General features: G+C 33.3%; 1 protein-coding gene across 5 annotated transcripts in view; it reads left to right on the top strand.

Annotated features, from left to right (window-relative positions):
- Positions 1 to 25,268, top strand: part of PPFIA2 (PPFI scaffold protein A2) — a 418,570-nt gene that overhangs the window by 262,003 nt on the left and 131,299 nt on the right. For all 5 annotated transcript variants that reach the window (XM_039838929.1, XM_039838927.1, XM_039838928.1 and 2 more), the window contains exon 6: positions 23,502 to 23,618. In XM_039838929.1, the coding sequence (XP_039694863.1) occupies positions 23,502 to 23,618 (117 nt within the window). The remainder of the gene's footprint in view (positions 1 to 23,501; positions 23,619 to 25,268) is intronic.

Below are 25,268 nucleotides of genomic sequence, written 5' to 3'. Positions count from 1 at the left end.
CTGAGTTAGGGATACCTAGAGCATGGACTTCTTCCTGTAGGCAATAGTGAATCAACAAAGAGTTTTTAAGGAGGGAAGAGATATAATCATATTTTTAATTTTGCAGACCAATGATACCTCCAAAAGTTAAAGGTAAAAAATGTATATGATAGTTAAGGTACTGTTTTTTAATAATGGAAAACATAAATATAAATGAAAGAACCAAAGCAATATTATAAATACATATGTATATGGATATGCATATACATAGATATATACAATCAAAGTTTGCTGTTACTTTTTGCCCCACACAGGAACATTGTTATTTATTGTTAACATTGAATACATTTTCCAGGCCATTATCCTAAAAAAGTGAGTCCAGACTACTTAGATAAAGAAAATACAATATAGCCTGTATTTCTTGCAGAGTATTTCCGTTACTGCTTAAAACTGGAAATGACAAATTATGTACAATAAAAAGACATGCAAAGAGGAATAAATAGATCATTCAGGAGCTACAGTAAAAATTCAATTGACAGACTAATTTAAAATGAATACACAGGTGTGCTTATTTTAAAAGCTTTTCTACATTATACTTGAAATGGCATATTTAGTTGTAGGCTGAACTGCATTTTTCATATCTTGTTTGTTTATTCCAACCACTGAATTTACTAACTTTCAATTATAATTTTCTTAAAGAAATTAACATTTCATTGTATTTCATCTACAATCAGCTTTATCCCTGAAATCTAATTTCCTAAAAAAAAGTTAAAGAGCTTTCATGGGGAAATAGAGTCCATTCACATTCAGAAATAAACTGGATCAGGATAGTGAGAAGAGGTAGAGGAAACATGTTTGGGGGGCTTTATAGGACCATGGATGGACCATGGCTATTGTTTTAAATGCATTATGCCATTTAATGATCAAAACAATCTTTTGAGTTGGGTTAAAAACTAGTACTCAGTTGTATCAATGGAAATGAATGAAAATGTTGAAAAGATGAATAGATACAGGCAAAGGTGAAACCTACCCAAAAAAGCCAATAAGAGGCTGGAAAGGAGCAATGAGAGATGTGAAACTCAAGAAAGTCAAGAGTCTTTGAAGAAAAAAAATGATAGTGATAAAGAAATAGAGAGAGAGAGAGAGAGAGTTTTAAGTGTAGGGATTGAAAGTTGTCAGCAGTGTCAAATATTTCCCAAAGGTATGTAGGGTATGTCTAATATGAGGTGATTAGACTCATGATTAAGAGATCACTGGAAATGTTTGGAAAGACAGGTTTGTTTGTTTTTTTTTAATTTATTTTATACTATGGTGACATTGGTTAACAAAATCCAATAAGTTTCAGGTATACAATATGCATTGTGTGTTCACTGCCCATAATTAGATTTCTTTCTGTCATCACATATTTGGCCCCTTTATAAATTGTAATGGAAAGAGAATAGCTGTAATGAAAAGAATTTGAGTTAATTAGAAATTTTAAAATGAGAGCTGTCGAGTAATATTCTTATGAGATGTTGGCAACAAAGAAGAGCCAATGGAAAGAAAGAAGGAAAAAACAAAGTAGGGCAACCCAGTAGAGGGTAAGCATGGTTTCAAGATCAATTGCAAGTAGTAGAACGACTTCGTCTGAGAAATGGAGGAAGAAGAATGGAATGTGTAGTGTAGAGATGAATGAGGAAAGAAGACAGGACTTTTATTAGAGAGTCTTCTCAAAGAAACAAGGGTTATCTGCTAAGGGAGGTGGAACAGAGTTACTTTTTTTCAGCTTAAGGAGACTGAGAATAAGATAATGTAGGAAATGGTGAGGAGCCAGTAAAACTATGCAAGGCGATTTTAGTGTAGGATGGTAGACCCAGAGGAAGTTCCCACTGTTACCCTAGCAAAGTAAACAAAACCAGTTTCCACAGCACTTAGCAATTGAAACAATTAGAATTCTACAACAGTATTTCCTTATCTAAACCTATGAAGTTCTGTTATTCATCATAATTTAGGAGGAAGAGATACAAATATGAAATTAAAATGGTCTCAGATGTCTTTGGTCATTTGGAATAAATCCAGAGGTGAAATGTTTCCATAAAACTTAATAGGGGTAAAAATCAGGAAGCTCCTGAAATCCATAAGTAACTCAGCTATATTTTAATAGTTAGAAATAAATTTAATAGCTGAAGATGATCCAGAAAATCATGCAGAAAGTGAGAGAGTTGTTGGGCAGTGCTTATTAAAGGAATTTGCCTTGGGGTAACTGATAGCAGTACTCATCTAAAGTTATTAAATTATTTCAGAATTCTAAAAGAGATATTATTAATCTTGATAGGCCTTTGTCAATTACTCATCTTTAAATTCTATCTTTCCCAGTTCTATAAAATAAAAGCAGGTTTAATATTTTATGTCTGTCATTCCCTTTATAAAAATGATTAATCTTATGACTTTCTAATTTCCTTATATTTATGCATACTACATATCCTAATTCAGCTAGTTAGCTTATTTTAATCATTAGTAAATACATGAAACCATTTTCATTATTAGTAATTCTATGACTAACTTTTAATTAACATTCTAACAGAAATTCAAATACAAGTTTTTTGTTTGATTAGCATTTGATGCAAGTCACCGTGACTGAACTTACCAGAAAATAGTATTTCTTTAATAACAGTATTTGCATAAGGTAATGACATCCTTGCAGCTCCAAAGTTATATCTCTTGAAGATAACATAAAACTGTCTGATGATATTCTTAGCTTACCTGCAAACTGTTACGAGTTTCCAATGGACCCCCTTAGTGAGAACCTAGTCTTCCTGTTTAATGATAGTTGAACGATATTCTTTTTTCGCTTTATAATGGTAAACTCAAATTTTCAGCATTCTCAAACAGGCAGCTATTCACAGATGCCTACAATTCCTTATTATACCTCTAGATTATCCTTTATGATGATACTGCATTGTAAAGATAAGTGTAGAAACTAAATTACCTAAGTTATCATCAATAGAAAATGCCTTCTTTATTGTTGATAATTGTACTATTCCAGTACAAAGAATCTTTTCCAAATAAAAGGAAATCAAGATGTCATAAGACAACTATGTTAAAACTCAACAACGAAAAGAGAGTTTAAGGAATTGCTGTTTGCTACTTTCACTATTTTTACTATTTCCAAGGCCTGTGTGAAGCAATTGTTTAAAATATAGGATAAAATTGTCTCCTGTTGTGTATAGACATATGAAATCTGTTTGCAGTATTTCAGACTCTCTTTTCTGTTTTGAATAAATCTCTCCTCTGATGAAAGCATAGGGTTCATTTTGCTTGGTATAGGAGACATGGTTGTTTTATCTTTGCACATGGAGATTATGAACTGCTTTTATTCTCTTTCTCTTAATAGCAAGATCAAGCTTGATATTAATATTTTGATCAAAAACATCATAAATTGACCCATTTAATTTTACCCATGTGCTTACTAGATACAGTATTCTTAGGAGAAAGATTACTTATCTTTTTAAGAATTTAAATGGTATATATTTTAATGAAATTTTATAAGAAAGATACAAAGTAAAAAAAAAAAAGAATATCTAACTTGAAGTCAAAAGATTCTAGTTTGAGTCCTTTATCTATTACTAATTAGATGACATTTGGTAATTTATTAAACCCCTCTCCACCTCAGTTTTTTCATCTGTGAAACAGAAGATTAATAAATTTTGTAATGACCTATCATTCAAAGAATTCATAATATTTGGATGAAATAATATACAAAAAATGTTGTCAACTTGAAGTACTAAAGTTGTATTGCTATTATTACACTCAAAGGCCAACATCAGGTAGTTATTAGTTGAGTAGATAAAAACTCTTTTCTGTTAATAACTTGAACTTGATGATAAACAAAATAACATTATTTTATACCTAGGACTAAATTTCCTTTCATTGTATAAATAAGTACTGTATGTCATTTGTTTCTTAGATTCTGTAGCACTACATGAATTTTATAAATGACTTTGCAATTTACTTACACAATTGGTAAAAATAATAGGATCTGCCCTTTTGCGGGGTAGATTACTGTATGCCTGGAACCATGGTGAGCACTATATACCCCCTCAAACACACACACATATTTTTCAGTTAATCATCACAATTAACTTATGAGAAAAGTATAATTATTACTAGCATTTTTCAAATGAGGAAACTGAGGTTTAGAAGAACTAAGTGAAATGTTTTGCATATTATCACAAGTCAAGCAGGAATCCAAAACCAGGATATGTGACTCCAAATTTGAATATTTAACAGTAGCCACTAGACTGCCTGGCCTTTCTCTTAATATCAAAATTTCTTTAGACATGAAAACTCTGTTTCTAAATCAACAGTTTACCTTCTAAAAGTTATTTAAATTAATTATGACATCTTCATATTTGTTATATTTCTATGGATTATTTTAAGATTCATAGCTTCATTATATTGACAGAGCTAAAACAGGTATTAACTAAATTAATAAAACATTAAATCAATTAGTTAAATTATTCTGCGTTTAAACTGCCAAATGTTAAGTTGGAATTAAACATATCCCAAAGGCTCTACCTTCCATGATCAACACATTGGAGGGACAGAAACATTCAATCCATAACACCATGGCCAGTAGTGAGCCAACTCAAAGTCTGAGGGCACGATCCTTCACAACACTGACCTCACTTCTGACACCAACTGCAAGTTTGAGGGGTTCCCAAATCTACACTCAGGTTCTATAATTTACTAGAAGTACTCACAGAACTCACTGAAAGCTGTATACTCACAGTTATGGCTTATTACAGGGAAATGATACAGATCAAAATTAGCCAAAGAATGCAACACATAGGGCAGAGTCTGGGAGGGTCTCAAACACTAAACTTCCATTGTCTTCAGGATGCATTACCCTCCTAAAATTGACATGTGATAATATATGCAGAGTACTACCAACCTGGGAAGCTCATCCAAGTTTTGAGTATCCAGAGTTTTTTATTGAGGTTTTATTACAGAAGCATCATTAATTATTTGTCCATGTGGTTGATATCAGCCTCCAGGTCAAGACACAAACCATCCTAAATCATATGGTAGGTCTTTCTGGCCTAACCAGCCCCTAAAATAAGACTATTAAATATGGCCAGCCCAATACTGAGATCCGCTATGGCCAGATCTCTTCCTAAGCAAAGATATTTCTAGCTGATATGATATAGATTACTTCCCAAAAGCAAAGGTTTAAATTCTCTTTGGGAAAAGCCAAGTTCTTAACTGCACAGGTAAAAATCATCTTACCTTTCTGTCTTAATTGAAAAATTTTTAATTAACACTTAGTGTTGAGAATATCTCCTTATTTAATAATATATTGATAAAACAAGTATGTTATTTTCCAATTTGAAAGCACTAACTACAATTGGGAAATAAAAAAGAAAAATCCTATAAGATATATTGAGCAAGTTTTATGGATGTTTTGAAAAATATGACTAAATTTTACCAGAAATTTTTCTTTAAAAGTAAAATTAACATGCTCAAAACATTTTTTCAGGTATAAAATTCAATATTCAGGGGATGACCATTTTAGTCTCAGTGTGGAGGCCCCATGAGGGCAGGACTAAGTCCTGGATTTGCTATAGGAGGACACTGATGATCTAAATATTTGGACCAATTTATACTCTGGTCTTATTTTATGGCTTTAGACATTTAGATCATAGCTAGTTCTCCAAGGGACTCTGACATATGTCTCATACTCAACTGAGCTAACATCCAAACCTGAGTCACCTTGCCTTTCTAGTTATTTGCAGTAGAATATTAAGCTCCATCTGTCCATCATGACCACCTCTTAGAAAAATCTGCAGTCCAACATGGTGCTCAGACCAAGGTTCTCAACTACCTTTGTATACTTCTAACCATGATGGCAGAAACCTTAATGGTTATTGAATTGACTGCTAAGGGTTATGTCCCCTTGAAATTTAAAGAAGTCCATTCCATTTATATCAGAATTACTTCACAGGAGAGTACATAATCTTAGACATACTTCCTGTGTAACAACCAAAATAACTAAGTTTATCTGTGCATAAACTCAATATAGTGCTTCTAAAATATGCAGCTGGTTTTAAATCATAAAATCCATTTATGCAGCTTACTTTTATCTTTCCTTACCGATAGAGTTTTTATTGGCCCAAAATATGCACGCTCACATGCACACACACACACAACTTCTATCTTTGAGTTGAAATGCCACCATAGTTGTCACCAGTTCTAGCCAGCAGGATATGGAAGGCATTGAAGAGACATATAAGGATAACTTTTAGAGACAATGTAAGGAAGTAGCATAAATGATTTTTGCTAAAATTCCATTGAACAAAACTTGGTCTCACAATCACTCTAAGATGTAAAAGAGACTAGCAAGTATACTCTTTATTCAGGTGGCCATATGCAGGAGTTCTATTGCTACAGAGTGAGAGAATGGATATTAAAGTGTAACAAGTAGCATCTAGAACACACAGATTATAATGTTTAGAATTCATTAGTGAATTTAATAAAATCATACAAAAATATATACATAAATATCAGTAGCATTCCCATACCAGCAGTAAATAGAAGTGAAAAGTAACAAAACCTAAATAATAAAAATTGAAGACCATGAAAAATGATTAATCGAAAATATGTATAAGGATAATAATTTAAGACCTTATTTATATTTGGCAAAAATGATATTTATTCAACAAACATTTATTAAAACAACATTAATAACTAACGCTTATAAAGTAACTACATGAGAGTCCCTCTTCTAAGTGTTTTATACATTTTAATTCATTTTATCTTCACATTAGTAACCTCTGTAACTGGTATTACAAATGCCATCATTTCCAGAGGGAGACAGAGAGTGAGAAGACTGAGGCAAAAAGAGGTTGAATAACTTAAGTCCACACTTTCAAAAAGTAGTAGAACCAGAATTCTACTTCATAGTTCATACTCTTAATTAGTACTGTGTATTATCTACCAAATCAGCACGAAGTAGTTTTGGGCCTTGAAGACATACCAGTAACGAAGTCAGAAATGATCCCAGTTCTCAAAGAGCTTATATTAGAAAATATAAATTTAAAAATAATTTTAGGTACTAATGAATTCTATGAAACAAATTACACAAAGCTATGGATAGAGAGTATTGAAAATATAATCCATACTTATTTTTAAAGTTTTTTCTGTGTTCTCTTAGTTCTTACTTTTGTAATATTATTAGCCAATGTCATGTCATGTCATCCAAAATATTCCTATTTAGACGCAAGTATACCAAAGAGCATATGAAAAATTGCATTCACTCATTAAGTAATTGCATTTACAGATATGTGATCCTATGTTTCTACTGATTTAACTGAAATTCAAAATAAAGCATTCAAGTAAATAGAGAGCTTAAATCTAAAAATCAGGAAGTAAAGCTATAGTTCTGACTTTCACTGGGCCCATTTGAACAGTTTTTTAAGAAAGAGATGGACATGAACTACTATACCAGGGATCAGCAAGCTTTTCTCTAAGGGGTTATCAGGTAAATATTCTAGGCTCAATGGGCTATATGGTCTCTGTCACAACTACTCTACCATTGTAGAGTAAAAACAACCATAGACAATTACGTAAACAAATTGTCACCATTGGGGCTGATTTGAACTTCATTGTTGCCCCAATGGCAGGAATGGGGATAATAGTGCAGAAGTGTAATTAGCATTTTTCCTCTGTTCTTCCTCATTAATGCAGCAAAGAATCACAGGTCAATGAGATTTAGAAAAGATTTATTAAAAGTACATTTTAGAAAGACAGAGCATGCTCAAAGGAAGAACATGGTTTCAGTGAAGACAGCTGTTACCTCCAGAAATTGGAATGTTTGAATTATATTTGGGCCACAATGTGTGGTTCCAAAGGCATTCCTAGGTGATTGGCACGTGAGGTCATTTCAATTGACACTTGGCTGCTGTATAACACTTTGCCTAGTGCATGTGCTTACCAGAATTCAGTCTGTGATAATTAGATTCATGAACTTCTGGGCATAAACATAGTATTATAATGACAGTATAATGAGGTTTAGATTGTGGGCAGATTAGGGTAGTACCTTTTGCACAGGTGTCTATGGCCAGATTAAACCTGCTATAGATTATGGCCCTCCTGTCCTTTGTCTCTGGGGATGCAGGAGGGATTCTCTAACTACCAACAAGGTGTTCTTTGGGTAGTATATAGGCTGGCCCCTATTCCTTTGTTCCCTTGTCACTCATGTCTGACTAGCTACCTAACATAATGAAATGAGCTTGGCCATGTTCCAAAAAAAATGAATTTATGGACACTGGAAATTAAATTTCTTATCATTTTTATGTGTCACAAAGTATAATCCTTTCAATTTTTTTTGACCATTCAGAAATGTACAGACCATTCTTAGCTTGCAGGCCTGACAAAAATAGGCAGCCTGAAGTTGATTCCTCCTGCACTAGAAAATCACTTAGATCATGTCCTAGAGGCTGAGTCTGTTACAGGCCTTAAGCAGCCTTTAACTAGGCTGCTGCCTCTACCTCTGATATAGCCACAAGAGAAACATTTCTGCCCTTGAAGAATTCTTATGCATTGGTCCTCAAACTGCAGGGTGTATAAGGGTCACCTGGAAGTTAATTAAAATTCAGATTCATTTAAATAGAGTCCACATTTTTAACTAGCATCATAGGTGATTTTGATGCAAGTGATTTTGAACTGCGAAGAAAAACCTTGACCTAAATATATTATAAACATAGAACATCTAACCTATAAACTGCAGATTACAGTGAGATAAATAAGAAGTAGCTAACAAATTTGAAATAGTCTATTAAAAATGGATAGTAGGGAGTAGTTAGAAGTCAGCATGGACAAATGGAGGGAAAGTGGTAAATATAAAACCCTAATTCTGTATAGAATGTTTAATTGGGTGTTGTGAATTTGTTCTGCCCTGGGTGAGAAAAGAAGGCTGAGGACAAGAAATGAAAAGAACAAACACTGAAAACAGGAGCAGTAATCTCCACCCAGAGAGATTTAATTTCTCCCTAAATTGTTCTGCCTTTTGCTAGCTCTGTGTCTATAGGCAATTTTCTTATATTATCTTTGCCTCAATTAGCTCTATTCTAATAATAGAACTTATCTTACAAGGTCGTTGTGAGGTTTAAATGAGTTAATACATGCGAAGTGCTTAAAACTGTGCATGGCAGAGGGTATCCTTAAAAAAATAATCTTGTTATTGATGTTGAGGTTGATCTTTTTAGCAATGATACTTTCCAACTCCTTTTAAAGATGACTGAACTGAAATCTAGAGAGATAGAATATGTGTCCCACAATGTGACTAACAAGGTGGTAATTTGAGGGACAGGAAGTGTTATTATCATTCATTCTCTATAAACTTCACTTTCTTTATCCATAAAAATAAGGCTAAACACTACATAAGTTTTGGTCCCAACCCATTCTGACATTCTGTAATATGTACACATTTAAAAATCACATAAAAATAAAATTGGAATCCATGCAAAAGAATATAACACATGATTAATAATATCATTAAAATCCAAGCAAATGGATTACTTTTAAAGGAATTGTTCAGAATAATGGGCTTAGTGTGCTTCTTTTGTTATTTCTAAGGAAGGAACTAAATGGATAAATCCTTTTTATTGCCCTGGCTTGCTTTTTTATATGCAAGAATGACTAATGGATATTGTTTCTGCCTTGCACATTTTCTCAAGTACTTTTCAAGCACTTTGAAATGCTTTTTTTCCCCCCTTAAGACTCTTTCCCTTAGCATACAGAGCTAAAAAGAATTGTTCCAAGACAGAGCCTATAATTTTGTCACTTCTGCCTTGATTGGAAAGGAAAAAAAAAGAAAAACTCAAGTGTGTACTTACAGTGTTAGTCATGCCTGGCTGAGGAGGTCGAATCTCATGGTACTGAAAGAGGAATATAGTTCATCTTCAAAGAGATTAATTTTATTTATTATTTTTCGTATGCTTGGTAGCCATCTCTTTTTTTTAAGTGTTATTGCAATACAGTTGATATAAAAAATTACAAATAGCATATACCTTTTTATGAGTTTGGATATATGCATGCATTCCTTATAACATCACTTCAATCAAAGTACTATACATATTCATCACCTCCCAAAATGTCCTTGTGTTCTTTGCTGGTTTGTTTTTCTTTTTGTATTTCATTTTTCCTTTTGTTTTTGTGGCGAGAATACTTAATGTGATACCTATCCTAAAATATTTTAAAGTGCACAATACCATACTGTTAACCGTATACACTGTTTTATATAGCAAATCTCTAGAACTTATTAATCTTTCATAACCGAAACTTAATACCCATTGAGCAACAACTCTTAATTTCCCCCTCACCTCAACCCCCTGAATGCTTTAAATCTCTGTGTGATCTCAGAAGCTAAGCAGGATGGGGCATGGTTAGTACTCAGATCAGAGAGATTAATTTTAATGTGACATTTTTAAAAATTAAAATATTTGTTGATGGAAATATAGCATGTTTGGATTATTAAAGCAAGAGTTTTATTCTAAAACACTCAAAATTCCTGACAGCAGATGAATGACACTTGAATAAATAGATGACAGGGACATGATTAGTATTATGTAAATTTACCTTTATTAATTTAATAATCAGTATTTGTTCAAAACATTTTAATACTTCTTAGTACACATAAAGTAGAAACTTACTCATGTCTTAACATATTTAATAAAAGATAAATATTTATTGAGACTTTTGAAGACAGAAACTCTAATTCACAGAGGATGCTGTACTTACTATTCTAAACTGATTATGTCTGGACCCATTGGACTATTTAGTTTGCTGTGACTCTCTTCTCAGCATAACTTGGTCTCATTATTTTTGTTTTTCTTTTCTTTTTTTCTTCTATTTGGAAGGGGTGGGATAATTACTGCAGTCAGTTGTCCTTTTGCTTTTAGCTGAAGGCCAAGTGGAATTAGAGGGTTAGGGGCCTAGTGAGAGTGATTGTGGGGAGTATCATGAAGGAAGCCTCTATTCTATACAAATGTTCTTTATAATAATCAATGCCTGTAATAAGTCCTATTTACTTTTTTCACTGTGAGACATGTTAAAAAATAAACTAAAACATATTAAATTTTTTTAGTTTATTTGAGCAAAAATTGATTCATATCAAGTGGAGTCAAACCATTCTATAAAATGAGCCAGGGTAAAGACATATAGATTTCCCTCACTATCCAAATGGTGAGCATGCCTATGAAACCTTTCCTAAGCCAAAACAGCATAAAGCAAAGAGCACATCCTACTTTCTGACACTTTGCCTTACAGCACTTCACTTTTAGGAAAGACCTGTATTAGTACCTGTTTTCACTAACCAAAAGAAATCTAGTGAGGATTTTCACTTTTACGAAACGGCCACTACCATAGAGAAAGCTCAGAAGCAAAGAAAGGAAATTATTTGCCTATAGCTTAAAGCCTAATTGGTTGTTTGTGACTGGCTGTCCTTAGCATTTTAATTTTGTAACCCTGAGGTATATAGGCTTATATTTTGGTTTGCTTATGTAGCTTGACCTGGCATTAAAGCCACCCCAGTCTAATGATCTCTTTAATTAATTTAAGAGACATTTAGTTTACTTTTTAAAAAGAATTCTGGTGTCTTCTTCAGGGAGCGGAGAAGTTATTAGCAATGGCATCTTCCTGGGTGATGGAGATTGTAATGCATTTTTTTCATGAAGCTCAAAGCTTTCAATTAAATTACTGCCAACATTCTCAGCACTCACCGTTGAATTATTGCAGTTGTTTTACACTTGGTATGGCATTTCTCAGTGTCATTTTTTTTTTACCTGACTGAATACTCTTCACCCTTTCTCACTTATTTATTTGCTTATTTATAGTTTAGATCGAAGCTTGCATTCTTGCAGTGATAAATATAATTTATTCAAAATGCATTTTTGTATTATCAATACTTTTGTAAAACTTTAAGACTTTGTTTTTGCTTTGTTCTCTGGTCTAATTCTTGTATTTTACCACATCAACAGCTTCTTTGGTCATTTTAATTACTTTTCTTCCAGTTTATGCCACTCTCAGCTGCTAACCTACTACAATAGCAGTAGTAGGTTAACAATGTCCACCTAGTTCTTCTGCCCAATTTGAGTTGTTTTGTATTTTCTGTGACCACTTGTATGCCTCTAATTAAAATGCCAATTTTTTATTTTATTATCATTTTAAATATTAAGCAACTGTTTGAATAGTGGAAATAAGTGAAATAACCGAGTATCAAAAAAATGTGATGACCGAAATGCCGATTAGGTTAACGGAATAGAAAGTTTGTTAGAGAGTTGTAATCTATATTAGAATTACATATCAATAACTGTGTTTAAAATATAGCTATTGTTGAAATTACTATTGTTGACTATTATAATGTTGAAAATATATATCATAAACATCCCCTGCAAAAACAAATCTACCTAAGCAAACATTTGAAATTTTGTTGCTATTGCAACCATTGTCTTAAATTTAAATGTAAAAATAACAGTTTTGTATGCCAGTTATTATTTTAAGAATGATCTTAAAAATATTTTATTATTATTTTGTAAATATTTTTTTCACCATTAAAAAGTACGTAAGTTTAGATTTTATGGTCAGACAAGATATCCTTATATTTTTTAGGTTATGCAAAATTGGTTCAGATATATTAGGAAATAGCTAAAATTCAGGTACTATTCATATCCTGTATTTTCTATCAACGAGTCACCAGAAACTTACTGGTGATGTATATTTAAATTTTAGCACCCAATCAATTCACCTAATGTAAATTGGGAAGGCTGGTCAGCCAAAGGAAAGAGGTTAAAAACAAAGGTATGTAGTATGTTCTCATTCATTCAACAAATATTTGTTGACTGAATAGAGATAATGTAGTGGTAAAAATTCTTTAAAAAGCACCAAGTGACCTCTGTTTCCCACTTCCAAGTTATTTGTTCATGCATGAGGATTAATGGATTCATTCAATGAACCATTAATTAAATAACTATTTTTTTAACTTGACAAGAGGCAAATTCTCACAATGCAAACCTCTGATTCTCATCTCAAAATGATTAAACATTCATTGGATCAGTTCAGTTTCACAAGTGTTCAAAGTCTATCCACGCTCACTAAAAAACATTGAAAATAAAGGTTACGCCGATCAAACTGCCTTAGACTACACGAAGTTGCTTTACACTGGTTTTATTATGTTTCAGTGATATTTATAAATCTTGTGTCCAAAAGCCAGAGGTGGAAAGTAAAATAGCTATTGGCTTGGGGTCCTTAATTCTGTTTGAATAAGTGTCTCAATTTTATGGTTTCCCAATTAATATATAATAGCACAAATCCAAACTATTGTGGCTGGAGAGTTGCTTAAATGTAAATTATAAACCCCTATTATTCTACTAGTTGTTTGTATTGTTTTGTTTTATCATGCTGCAGCCTTAGTGTAATCTAAGCATAAAATTTATCTAAATTAGAATAACTATCTGAATAGAAGCAAATTATGTGTTGGTGTAGTGAGACTTCTGTAAGTCTCACTCTTGGAATTGTTAATTGAGTTTGGGGTAAAAATAGATGAAAAAAATCTTTGTTAATTAGATGTGAGCACTGTCTGGAAGTTGTTGTTAAATAGGTAAAAGCAAATGTGAATTTGAAAACATCATAATGAAGAGCCCTGGAGAATAGCATGAGGGGTAGACATGATTTAATTTAAAAGGTAGTTGGGAAATGTTCAACATAAACTGAAATGCCTGTGCCACATAAGAGTTATAAATAAAAACTGACAAATAATGTAAAGAGTATGATTTTTTCCCTAGGAATAATTGAAGACTTCTATGTCTAAATTGTTTTGCCAAATCAGGGCAAGTAAATTCCCCTGCTTTGTGACCATAGAACTATAGTCATGACCTAAATAAATATTTGGATTATGTATGCTGTGAATCATTTCATTAATTTTCAAACAGCATTATAGTGTAATGCTTAAAAATCATAAATTTTGAAAATATCAGACCTGGGTTGGAAATGTCACTGTCTTATTTTTTTCTGTATGACCTCAAGTATGTTACTGATTCCTTCGATACTAGCTCCTTCATTTGTAAAATCGAAATAATAATACCGAATTTATAAGTATATTGGGAGAATTAAATGAGATAATGTGTGTAAATTGCTTTGCATGTATGTGGCATGTAATAGATGTCCAACATATGGAAGCTATTATTATTGCTAGTAGTTTTTAATTACAAATTTAATTTCTAAACTCCTGTTTCTTATTTGTCTTTCTTCTTTATCTAACTTCATGGAAGTGTCCTATACATTGATATTTTTAAAAGTGAAGAGAAAAAAATTGAAAACTAAATTAATTTGCTTTGCTTTGCTTTTCCTACTTTAAGAAGTAAGAATTTCCTTGGAATTTTATTTTTTCCATCTATTATCAATCTACTCTAAATCTAAAACTTATAAACATAGCATGCAGTGCAATGTACCTGAAACACATTACCTAGGCTGTAATAAACTTGCAAATATTTTGTAATATTTTAAGACGCAATGCAATTATTTACATAATATCTTTGTTGACTTTCATTAAGCTGCCCTTCTCTACAAGGCTATGTCAGTATTTCTTTTTCTTTTCTTTCTTTATTTCCCCTGTGAGCTCTTCCATGCTCAGGGTTCCTTTTTAACCTTGAATTATGTAATACGAACATTGGGAAATACTTCAAGTTTTTTTAGTCTTTTATGGGATGACTAATTTTCTTCTTCATGTATAAATTCTTGAGTACTTTTCCATCCAATTTATTCAACTTCTTATAGGTCTTTTCTATTCATATAGTCTACTGTCATCTAACATTTCAAAAGATTTATAGAGTGCCTCATACTTGTCAGCAAGTGGGAATAAATAATCAATAAGATCTAGCTTCAGTAAATAATCAATAAGATCTAGTCTCAAGGCACTCAATGTCAAAATGGGAAGTCAGAAAACTAACAGCCAGTTGTGATAAAGAGTGGCAATTTTTATGACATGAGTTGTTAGAGAATGCTAAGAAATTATATAAATTAAATTTATGGAAGGAGAATCATCCCAGAACCCATCCCAAAGTGAGTGATATAAAAGCTAAGATCTAAAAGATGACTAAAAGGCAGTCAAGAAGAAGGAAGGGTATACAGAGAAAAACCCATCTACCTCCTGTGTTTCTTCTTTACTCTCATACTACTAGCACATTCACAACATTTCTGATACCAGATTACACCCACCCCACTTCATATGCCAATTGCAAGTCCAAATCGTTACCTGTGCTTCTGACTTATTGACTTTAAATAAGAGGTTCCCACACACCCCCTCCTTGGGTTTGATTAATGTCCAGAGCAGCTCACAGAACTCAGAACAGTTACTGCTTACTTTTAAGAGTTTAATAAAGGATATGATAAAGGATATAGACGAACAGCAGATGAAAAGATACATAGAGAAAGGTCTGGAAGGGTCCCCAAGTGCAGGAGCTTCTGCCCCTGTGAAATTAAAATGCATTACTCTCCCAGTACGTGGCAGTAGTTACTATCCTGGAAGCCTCCTGATGCTGTGTTTTTGGGATTTTTATGGAGGCTTCATCACATAGGTATGATCGGTCTTTAACTCCATTTCCAGCCTCTGTCCCTTCTCTGGATAATTGGGGGTTGGGGAGAAGTGGGGCTTAAAATTTTAAGCTTCTGCTCATAGTTTGGTCCTTCTGGTGAACAGCTTCCATCCAAGAGCCATCCAGCAGCCCACGCAAAGTAACCTCAATAGGAAAAAGATGCTCTATGCAGAGATATAATATATATGTATGTATGTGTGTGTGTGTGTGTGTGTGTGTGTGTGTGTATACATACATATACATACACACACATATTTTTCCCTATCATCTCACAAAGAACAACTCAAATGAACAAAAACTCATATACAAGATGGCATTTTGTGTGCATGTGACTAAGGCCTTGCAGTAAGCTAGAGCATTAAGCGTGAATAGGCAGATAAAGTCAAAGACGTGAATGAAAGTCTTTATTATTGTCATTACAAAGTGAATGTTTAACATACATCATATTTGACTAAGTACTTTACAGTACAAACACACTAAAGGTAAGTATTATTATCCCTCATTATATAGTAGAGGAACGTGAACTTGAGGTTAAGTAACTTGTACAAGGTCACACAGCCAGTAACACCTAAGAGTCAGGACTCATCCTAGACCTTTCATGATTATTTAAGAAATGCTATGCTTCTGGAAATTATCTTCCAGATAAACTACTTGTATGTAATTAATTGCCTCAGGGTCTGCTTTGAAGAAGTCTCAAACTTGGAAAGAAAGCATAGTATAGATGAACAGTAAAGAAGCAAATTTATATAATAGGCTTAGCACAGTTTCAAATACTTTAAGAGCTTAATAAATCATTGTTATTTTGTTGTCTTACTGCTTCCTTCTCCACCCTCCACCCCCACTCTTTACTAGAATGTAATCTCCCTGAGAGAAAAACTTTATCTGCACTTTTCACAGTGGTGTCTGACACTTAAATCAATGGTCAGTAAGTATTTGCTGAATAAATGGATTAATACATCTTAAATACCTGAGAAATCTCAAAGTTTGAGAATATAAAGATAGTGAATTGATTATGTTATTTTCTCCAAAATTAAACTTCTTTTAAGAATTACATATTTTTCTATATATTTCTTGGCACTTTAAATTTCCAAGGCATCAACTTTCACTGACGTTTTAGCTTTCTTTTGAAGAGCACATTTTACGTTATTCGAAGAACTCACTAAAACATTTTTTCGTGAATCTCGAACTCTTGTTTTTGATATTTATATTTTCTTCACCCTTTACCTTGAAAGTTCTTCTCTCAGATATCCACATTGCTTTCTTTATCCTGTCTTCTGGTCTATACTCAGAAAGCACCTAATTCCTAATTAAGCTGTACCTCACAGCGCTGCACCTCACAGCCCTGCCACCCGCCACCCTCCCCTGCTTTCATTTTCCCTTTGCAGTTATCACCATTTAAAAATGTATTTTACATATTTTTGTTTATAGTTTCTCTTCCCCGATAAGAATTACAGTTCTCTTAGAGCAAGAATTTCTGTCTTTTCCAGCTGTCATATTACCCTAATGCCTTGTGCTCAATAAATATTTGTGAAATGAATGACTCTCTCCAGGCCATCAAGAAAAACAGGTGTTTGAAGAAAAGGGGATAGGAGAGGATCTTTTGGAAAACATGGTAGGATCCTAGAGAGAGTCTGGTATGAAAAAAGAAATGAGGGCTGGGGAATTTTCCAGACTGGAAGACTAACTACCAAGGCTACTAGTAGTCCACTCTATGGGGTCTGAGCTTGTCAGAGATTGATAAGAGCCAAATGACCTGGCAGAAGCAAAGCCAAGAACAAGACTTGGAAGATTACCTTGTAAATATAGTGCGTTTGGGAATACATAGAAGCAGTGGGCCAGGCTGTCAGAAACTTAATGAGTAATTAGGAAACATAAATTAGGCTCAAGGAAAAACAATAGACCAGAAAGCAAGAAGTACACAGGCCAGAGTTTTAGTTGAAGTACTTTAATTTTTTAATCTTCTGCCATACTTCCATCTTCTTCAGATACTCTTTGCACGAAAATAGATAACAACCTATAGTACTAGAAACACAAAGAGCTCTTATACCTACCTGTAAAGTTTTCTCTCATTGTGTTTCTGGTAAATTCTTGGTCATTCTCTAAAATCTCCACTTAGAGATTGCATGTGCTGTGTTGCCTTCCATGTTCATTGCTATATTTGCAAGGACACTTTTAGTTGCAAGTGAGAGAAGACCAATCCAAATTAGTATGAGCACAAGTGGAAAATTTGGGGCTTGTATTACTGAACTGCCAGAGATAGAGATGATTTGAGGATGACTAGAATCAGAATCAGAAGCAGTTGAATAGGGCTCCATCTCATCTACCTGCTTTCTCAATGAGCTGAAACTACAGTAATGGCAAACAGCACCTGATATCCTACCCGCTTATCTTTCATAGTAGAGAGAATCTTCCCACATACTTCTGCCAGAAATATCTCAAGGAATATTCTGATTGCCCTGGCTTTGATCATGTGCCCACCTAGTTGCCATCAACTCTGGCCTCGATTGACAGTCCTTCTAGGATTAAAATAGGAAAGGGAAATTCCCCAATGAAAATGTAAGAGGTTGTTACCAAAAAGAATATGAAAAGATGCTGCACATTGAGAAACAAATGTCAACAAACTCTTGGCAAGTCATGGTTGGACAGCTAAAATGATTGTGGAAAGTTTCTCTTGACTACAATTTCATAGGCCTTCAATGGGCTGATATACTGAAAATGTATGCAAAACTTGCCTATATGTGAATCACTCCAGGGAAGAATCCATATCTTAATGATATATAGAATTCCAGGGTGAGAGGGTAGCAGTACTTGGAAGGAAATGCTTCCTCCCCTTATACTTTTGAAAACTTGAAGTTTGTAATTTTTTTTATTTCAAATTGATATTTATTAAAGATATATTTTGTAACAAGAATTATGACAGGTAATACGTAGTACAAAAAAACTACTCTCATGAAGAAGACTATATAGTAGAAAAAGAACAAGATAAGGACCCATAGCTGTCAAATAAAGTGATGAAAAGACATAGACTACTGTGGGTATTTAGTTCAATAACATTGACATGAAGAAATCAACTAAAACCATGGGGAGAAAAAGGCATTCGATGTGGATCTTTAAAAACCGTATAGAATTTTCAGAGCGCAGTTGAGAAGAAGGTTGCATTTTCAGTAAAGAAAATAACATGAATAAATCAAGGGGAGATGGAAAATCAAACAACAAATATAAGAAACATTGTAAGTTTTTGGAAAACAGGGGAACATGGTGCAAATTTTTTTATTATGCCACCTTTTTTACCATCTTTATTGAAATATAACAGACAATTAAATTAGTTGCTTGTACCATTTATACTGTACCATTCAATGAGGTTTTTTTTCAGTTATAGTTAGCATGCAATGATATATCAGGTTCAGTTGTATAGTATAGTGATCAGAGATCCATATAACTCTCAAAGTGATCACCCCACTAAATCTAGTACCCTTCTTCCCCCTTACATATTTATTACAACATTATTAACCATTTTCCCCATGCTACACTCTGCATCTCCATGTCTATTCTGCAACAATCCATTTGTACCTCTTAATCCCTTTGCCTTTGTTTTGCCCCCCAAACCCCCTCTCATCTAGTATCCCTCTAAATATTCTCTGTATATATGAGTTTATTTCCACTTTTGTTGTTGTTGTTGCTGATTTTGTTCTTTAGATTCCATATGTATGTGAAATCATGCAACATTTGTCTTTCTCTATCCAACCCATTTCAGCACAATACCTTCTAGGTCCATTAAGGCAGTGTTATTTTCTATCCCCTTTCTTTTAATCTGTATGTGTCTTTTAATCTGAACTGAGTCTCTTGCAGGCAGCATATGTAGGGGTCTTGTTTTCTTATCCATTCAGCCACTCTATCTTTTGGTTGGAGCACTTAATTCTTTTCCATTTGAGGTACTTGTTGATAGGAATATAGTTATTAGCATTCTTTATTCCTGTTTTTGATATATGTTTTTTTTTTTTCTTAAAGTAGTCCCTCCAACATTTTTTGTAATACTGGCTTGATAATGATAAATTTCTTTAGCTTATTTTGTCTGGGAAGCTCTTTATCTGTCCTTCAACTCTGAAGTGATAGCTTTGCTGTATAAAGTATTCTTAGTTGTAGACCTGGGTTTTCACCACGTCAAATATTTTGTGCCAAACCGTTCTGTCCTGTATAGTTTCTTTTGAGAAATCAGCTGCCAATCTTATGGGTGCTCGCTTGTAGGTAACTAACTGCTTTTCTCTTGCTGCTTTTAATATTCTTTCTTTGTATTTAAACTTTGGCATTTTAATTACGATGTGTCTTGGTGTGGGCCTCTTTGGGTTTCTGGTTTTGGGGACTTTCTGAGCTTCCTAGAGTTTTGTCTATTTCCTTCACCAGGATAGGAAAGTTTTCCATCATTATTTCTTCAAATAGCTCTTCAACGTCTTGTTGTTTTTTTTCCAGTATCCCTATAACACAGATATTTTTACCTTTAATAGTGTCCCATAGGATCCTTAAATTATTATTACAGTCTTGGCTTCTTTTTTCTTGCTATTCTGATTGAGTGTCCTTGGCTTTCCCATCTTCTATATAGGTCATTTGATCCTCTTCTTTATTCGCTTTGTTTATTCCTTTTAATATACTTCTCATCTCAGAGAATGTGTTCTTCATTTCTGACTAGTTCCTTTTTATGATTTCCATTTCCATCTTTATGTTTTTTATCTCTTTGTTAAAGTTCTCACTGAATTCATCTACACTTCCCATAAGTTTACTGAGCATTTTTATAACCAGTGTTTTGAACTCTGCATCTGTTAGATTGCCTGACTCCATTATTTCTGGATCTCTGTTCTGTTCTCTCATATGGTTTCTGCTTCTTTGTCTTCCCATTTTGGCTGCCTTTCTGTGTCTGTTTCTAGGTACTAAGCAAAGCTCTTAAGTCTCCCAGTTTTATTAGTGTGGCTTTGTGTGGTAGGTGTCCAATGGCAGTCTTGAGACAGGTTCAGCTGCAGGCCAAATTTAGCCCCAGTCTGTGCCCCTCCAGGGCCACCTGTTAAGATTCAACAAGCAATCCACAGATGCTGGGCTTATAGTTGCCTCAAAAGGCCATGCCAGAAACTGAGGCCAGGTGCCACCAGTGTGAATCTAGGCTCTGCTCAGCAAGGGGTGCCTGACCAAGCGAGGAAACACCTGGATGTGGTGAGTCGAGGGAGGTGGGGTTTCAGGGAATCCTCTGAGCAGAGAGACCACTGTTATCCAGTTTCATGCAGTTTCCAATATGGCTGTGCTGCCTCCACACACTGGGAGAGGGGAGGGCTCAACAGAGGAACAGTGGATACTGCCAGCACTTCTATACAGAGCGAGTCTCCCCTCAGCCCTCGCTCTGACAACTCAGTATACCCCTGTAAGTCCTTGGTGCCCCCATGTAGCCTACCTAGCGCTAGTGCTCAGAGTGAGCAGATCCATCACCCCGAAAGTCGGATAGCGGACACGACTCCTTTAAGGAGCCTCTGCAGCTGCCGCTGCTATGGCCTCTGTCCCACTCAACCACTCTGGACCAGACAGCATCTCATCCTTGCCCTGTCCTACCTTCTGTGTTGCAGGGTGATTTCTTAGATTTCACCTTAGTTGTATGACTTATTCATTTAGACCCAGTTGATTTTCCTTACTATTCGCTCCTTGTTTCTGTCACAACTTTGATTTGGTCGCCAGAGTAATTAACAGAGCCTCCATCATCCATGTCATTTTTTTTCTCTCCTTCGAAGTTTGCAATTTTTTAACATATGTTTGCATAGAGTGTTTTCCATATGAATTTGATGTTTTGATTTTTTTATTAAAGGTATTAATTTATCCTTTCACAGATTCATTCAGTAAACCTTTATAAATGGCCTGCTTTATTTTAAATGCAAGGAAATATTTGAAATTTATCTGATTTACTAACCAATTAGAATTTAATCCCTAAATTGGTAATTAAATTTCACGTATAAATATTTTTAAAAGGTCTGCTTTTATTTCTTAGATTAAATAATGAAAGAAAATGTGTAGAATTTTTAAATTTATTGTTACTTTTGTCTTAACATAACTGTTAGTCATGGATATTAGTGTAATGTCAGCATACAATACTTAAATTTTTAAAAACCCAATAAATTCATAATAAAATTTTATCATGTATTGATGGTAATAAAATATTTTTTTTTATGCAAGAGGCAAATTTTAAGAATGTAACATTAAAATGATATATACAGGGACTATTTCTTCTTTTCCCTTGATGTAATCCATTTCAACACTAACATGAAAGGAACATCTCTGAAAAAGTTCCCAGACACTTTAAATCTTTATCTTTTGTTATTTCTGATGAACTAGATTTACACTCTTCGTTTCCCCATATCGATTCATTATTTAATTCAACACTTTTTTATTGAATATCCTGTACATAAAAATATAATGTATTCGAGGAGTGATATTTCAGCTGAGTTTTGAAAGCTGAGATTGTGTTGGCTCTATCTGAGGTGGGGAAGAATGTTCCAAGCAGGACAATTAAGTTTCTCAGTTCTGGAGAAGAAAAGAGCCTGGTATATTTAGGGGACAGAAAGGAGAATATTGTGGCCAAAGGGGTCATGTAGTACATTATAGACCTTGTTAAAAAGTTGACATGTGCACTAAATATGTTGGGAAAACATTGAAGTTCTTTAGAAAGCTGAGAAATGGCACAATATAACAAGTTTAAAAGAGGAATCTGGCTGCTTTGTGGATGATACCTTGTAGATGAGCAAGAACAGGAGCAAGGGAATCAATTATTTGGTGATTTCAGTACTATAAGAGAGAAGAGCATTTACCAATACTGACTCAACATCTAAGTTGATAATTCAGTTGGCCCTTAAACAACTCAGGGGTGTCAAGCCCTTGTGCAGGAGAATATCTGTGTATAACTTTTGACTCCATAAAAACGTTAACAGCCTACTGTTGACCAGAAGACTTACTGATAACATAAACAGTTAACACATATTTTATATGTTGTATGTATTATATACTGTATTCTTATAATATTGTAAGCTAGAGAAAAGAAAATGTTACTAAGAAAATTATAAGAAAAAGAAAATACACTTACTGTGTTTATATTCATATAAAAATGGACCTGTGTAGTTCAAATCTGTGGTGTTCAAGGGTCAACTGTATATTGTGAAGCATCATTTAAAAAATGCTACAAAGTTACTTTCCACTTTATATATTACCAAGAACAGTTAAACTACATCTGAGAATCTTGCTTAATTGAAAGTATCACATCTATAAAATTGAGCTGAAAATTTGTAGAAATTAATTGCCTTTGGAGAAATTTTTTGTGTATTAACTATATTTGGATTAGTTGTGCTAAGATAATGGCCACTGCAATAATGACAATGAGACCAATTTAATTCTAAGTATTTGTGATAGTGCCACAAAATTATTTAAGTCCAGTTTATGTGTTTGCTAGTTTTTAAATTGCAGATACTCTATCTCTTAGGTAAATGAATGTGCTCATAATTAGCCTTTGGCTTTCTATCTTTTCATTTATGTTTCTTTTATAGTTTAAAAATACAGACCACTACAAATTTAATCACATTTCATAATTTAATTCTAAAGATAATTTCTGAATTAATAACACATGGATCATGCCATTTATTTAGATACAGTTACAACTAGGTAGATGCATTTGCCAACTAGAAATAATTTTAAGTAAATTTCACATTCTTATAAATATTATTCAAAATGCTAACCTAAATTTTAAAAATATTTTTTGAAATAATAATATGAGTAAAAGTAAATGTTTATTTTCTGATTATTTGTATTTATTAGTTCTTAACCACATTTATGCTCTATTTTAGATTTTAAAAGCATAGCATTTTTATTTTACAGATTGTTGCTTTGCGTGAACAAAATGTTCATATACAAAGAAAAATGGCATCGAGTGAGGGATCTACAGAGTCAGAACATCTTGAAGGGATGGAACCTGGCCAGAAAGTTCATGAAAAGGTATGACCCATATGACATGCTTTTACATGAAATTGTTTACTTGCTATATCATTTAATAGGAATATGAAATATGAAATCTATGTAATAAACACTCTTTATTATATTTTGATTTGTTTGTCAAAAGTTTATGGTTATTTCTCTTTTCATTTGTGGCTCTTGATTTAATTCTCTGATACTGTATATATGTTTGTGTTTATGCTTATGTATATTTGAATTTCTCAACTTGCTGTTAACTTGATTCTCTTAAAAATAATTCACTTATATATAATTGAACATATATATGTAATTGAATAAATATATCTATATAAATATAGATATATTGGTACTATATGTCCAGGACTTTTTAAAATACAATAACAATAATTTTGATCTACAAATGGTATTATGTACAATTGGCAAATAATCTGTGACTTATCACTACAAAAATATTTTGGTAATTTCTAATTTGACTTTTGTATTCTCTGTGTGTTTGAGAAGGTCCCAGTAATACTCCAATTACTGAGTAATTACATTAAAGGATATCCGAAGTCATGGGGGTGGGGCTTTCGGGTAGGTCTTAGGCCCAAGGCCAAGGAAACCAACAGTCTGGTTTGGCCCTTTTCTGTACTGAACCACTTGTTTTCAGCACAAGGGGAAGGCCGATTGCTGGTAAGTCTGGAATCAGATAAAGACTACATAATCATTTGCATATTCTGTGCACGAGGCTTAAACAATCTCCTGGATATTTGCCATTAATAAGTTTTAACTTTGGATGGTTGAACTCCTTAATCATCAAGACCACATGACTTAGGTAGATAAATTGGTGTCATCATCAATATCAAGAGGTCATCATCAATGTCAAAATCTCTATTTTAAAACATAGAAAATAAGAAACAAGTGATTAGACCACAAAAAAAATAACACTAGACTTTTTGCTAGAAAATAAATTGAGCACTTCCTCACTTATCCAGTTGAAACAAATGGAGGGGCTTCTTATATTTCCAACCTGAAGTGTAAAAGCAAAGGCGAACAAGTAAACCAGACTAATTTCCTTAGACCACCATCAATTCTGGTGACTGAGAAACAGCTCTTAGCTTAAGGCTTCATCGTTTTAGCCTTTATCCATGTATTTTGTAGAAATCTTAAACTAAGTATTAAAAATAAACTGCAATCTGACAGCTAGATTTCATAAGCTGTATTTCAGATTTGAATAAAAATTATTTGTCTTTCTTTCAGATAAATAAACTTTCATTAATTCAGTAAATGAACTACCAAGCTCTTTAGAATAAGACATTGGCATGTAAAACTCTGTTTAGGAAACTAACATGTAATTTTCTATTACTGTTTCATTTTATTTCATGAATACTATATTTTATTTCATTTTATATTTATTTCATTTCATAGTATATATTTTATGGCATTTAATTTTATTTTACCACTGTTTCATTTTAATTGTTATCAGTCATACAGTGCTAAACTTTTCCTTAGAGAATTATAGAATCACTGGTTTGTGTATGAAAATGGACTTTATAGTCATCTAGTCTTTTTCTTAAAAATCTACAAAATATTATTTGCTATAACAATGCCATATTTATGCTAATCCAGACTAGAATTAAAGAAATAATGTCTTTCAAAGCCATAAAGAATTTGTGATCCCTTTCATTCTCTAAA

This window comes from Pteropus medius, unplaced genomic scaffold, assembly GCF_902729225.1.
Source record: "Pteropus medius unplaced genomic scaffold, Ma_sr-lr_union100, whole genome shotgun sequence".
NCBI classification, from domain to species: domain Eukaryota; kingdom Metazoa; phylum Chordata; class Mammalia; order Chiroptera; family Pteropodidae; genus Pteropus; species Pteropus medius.
This window is presented reverse-complemented; position numbering and strand designations above follow the sequence as displayed.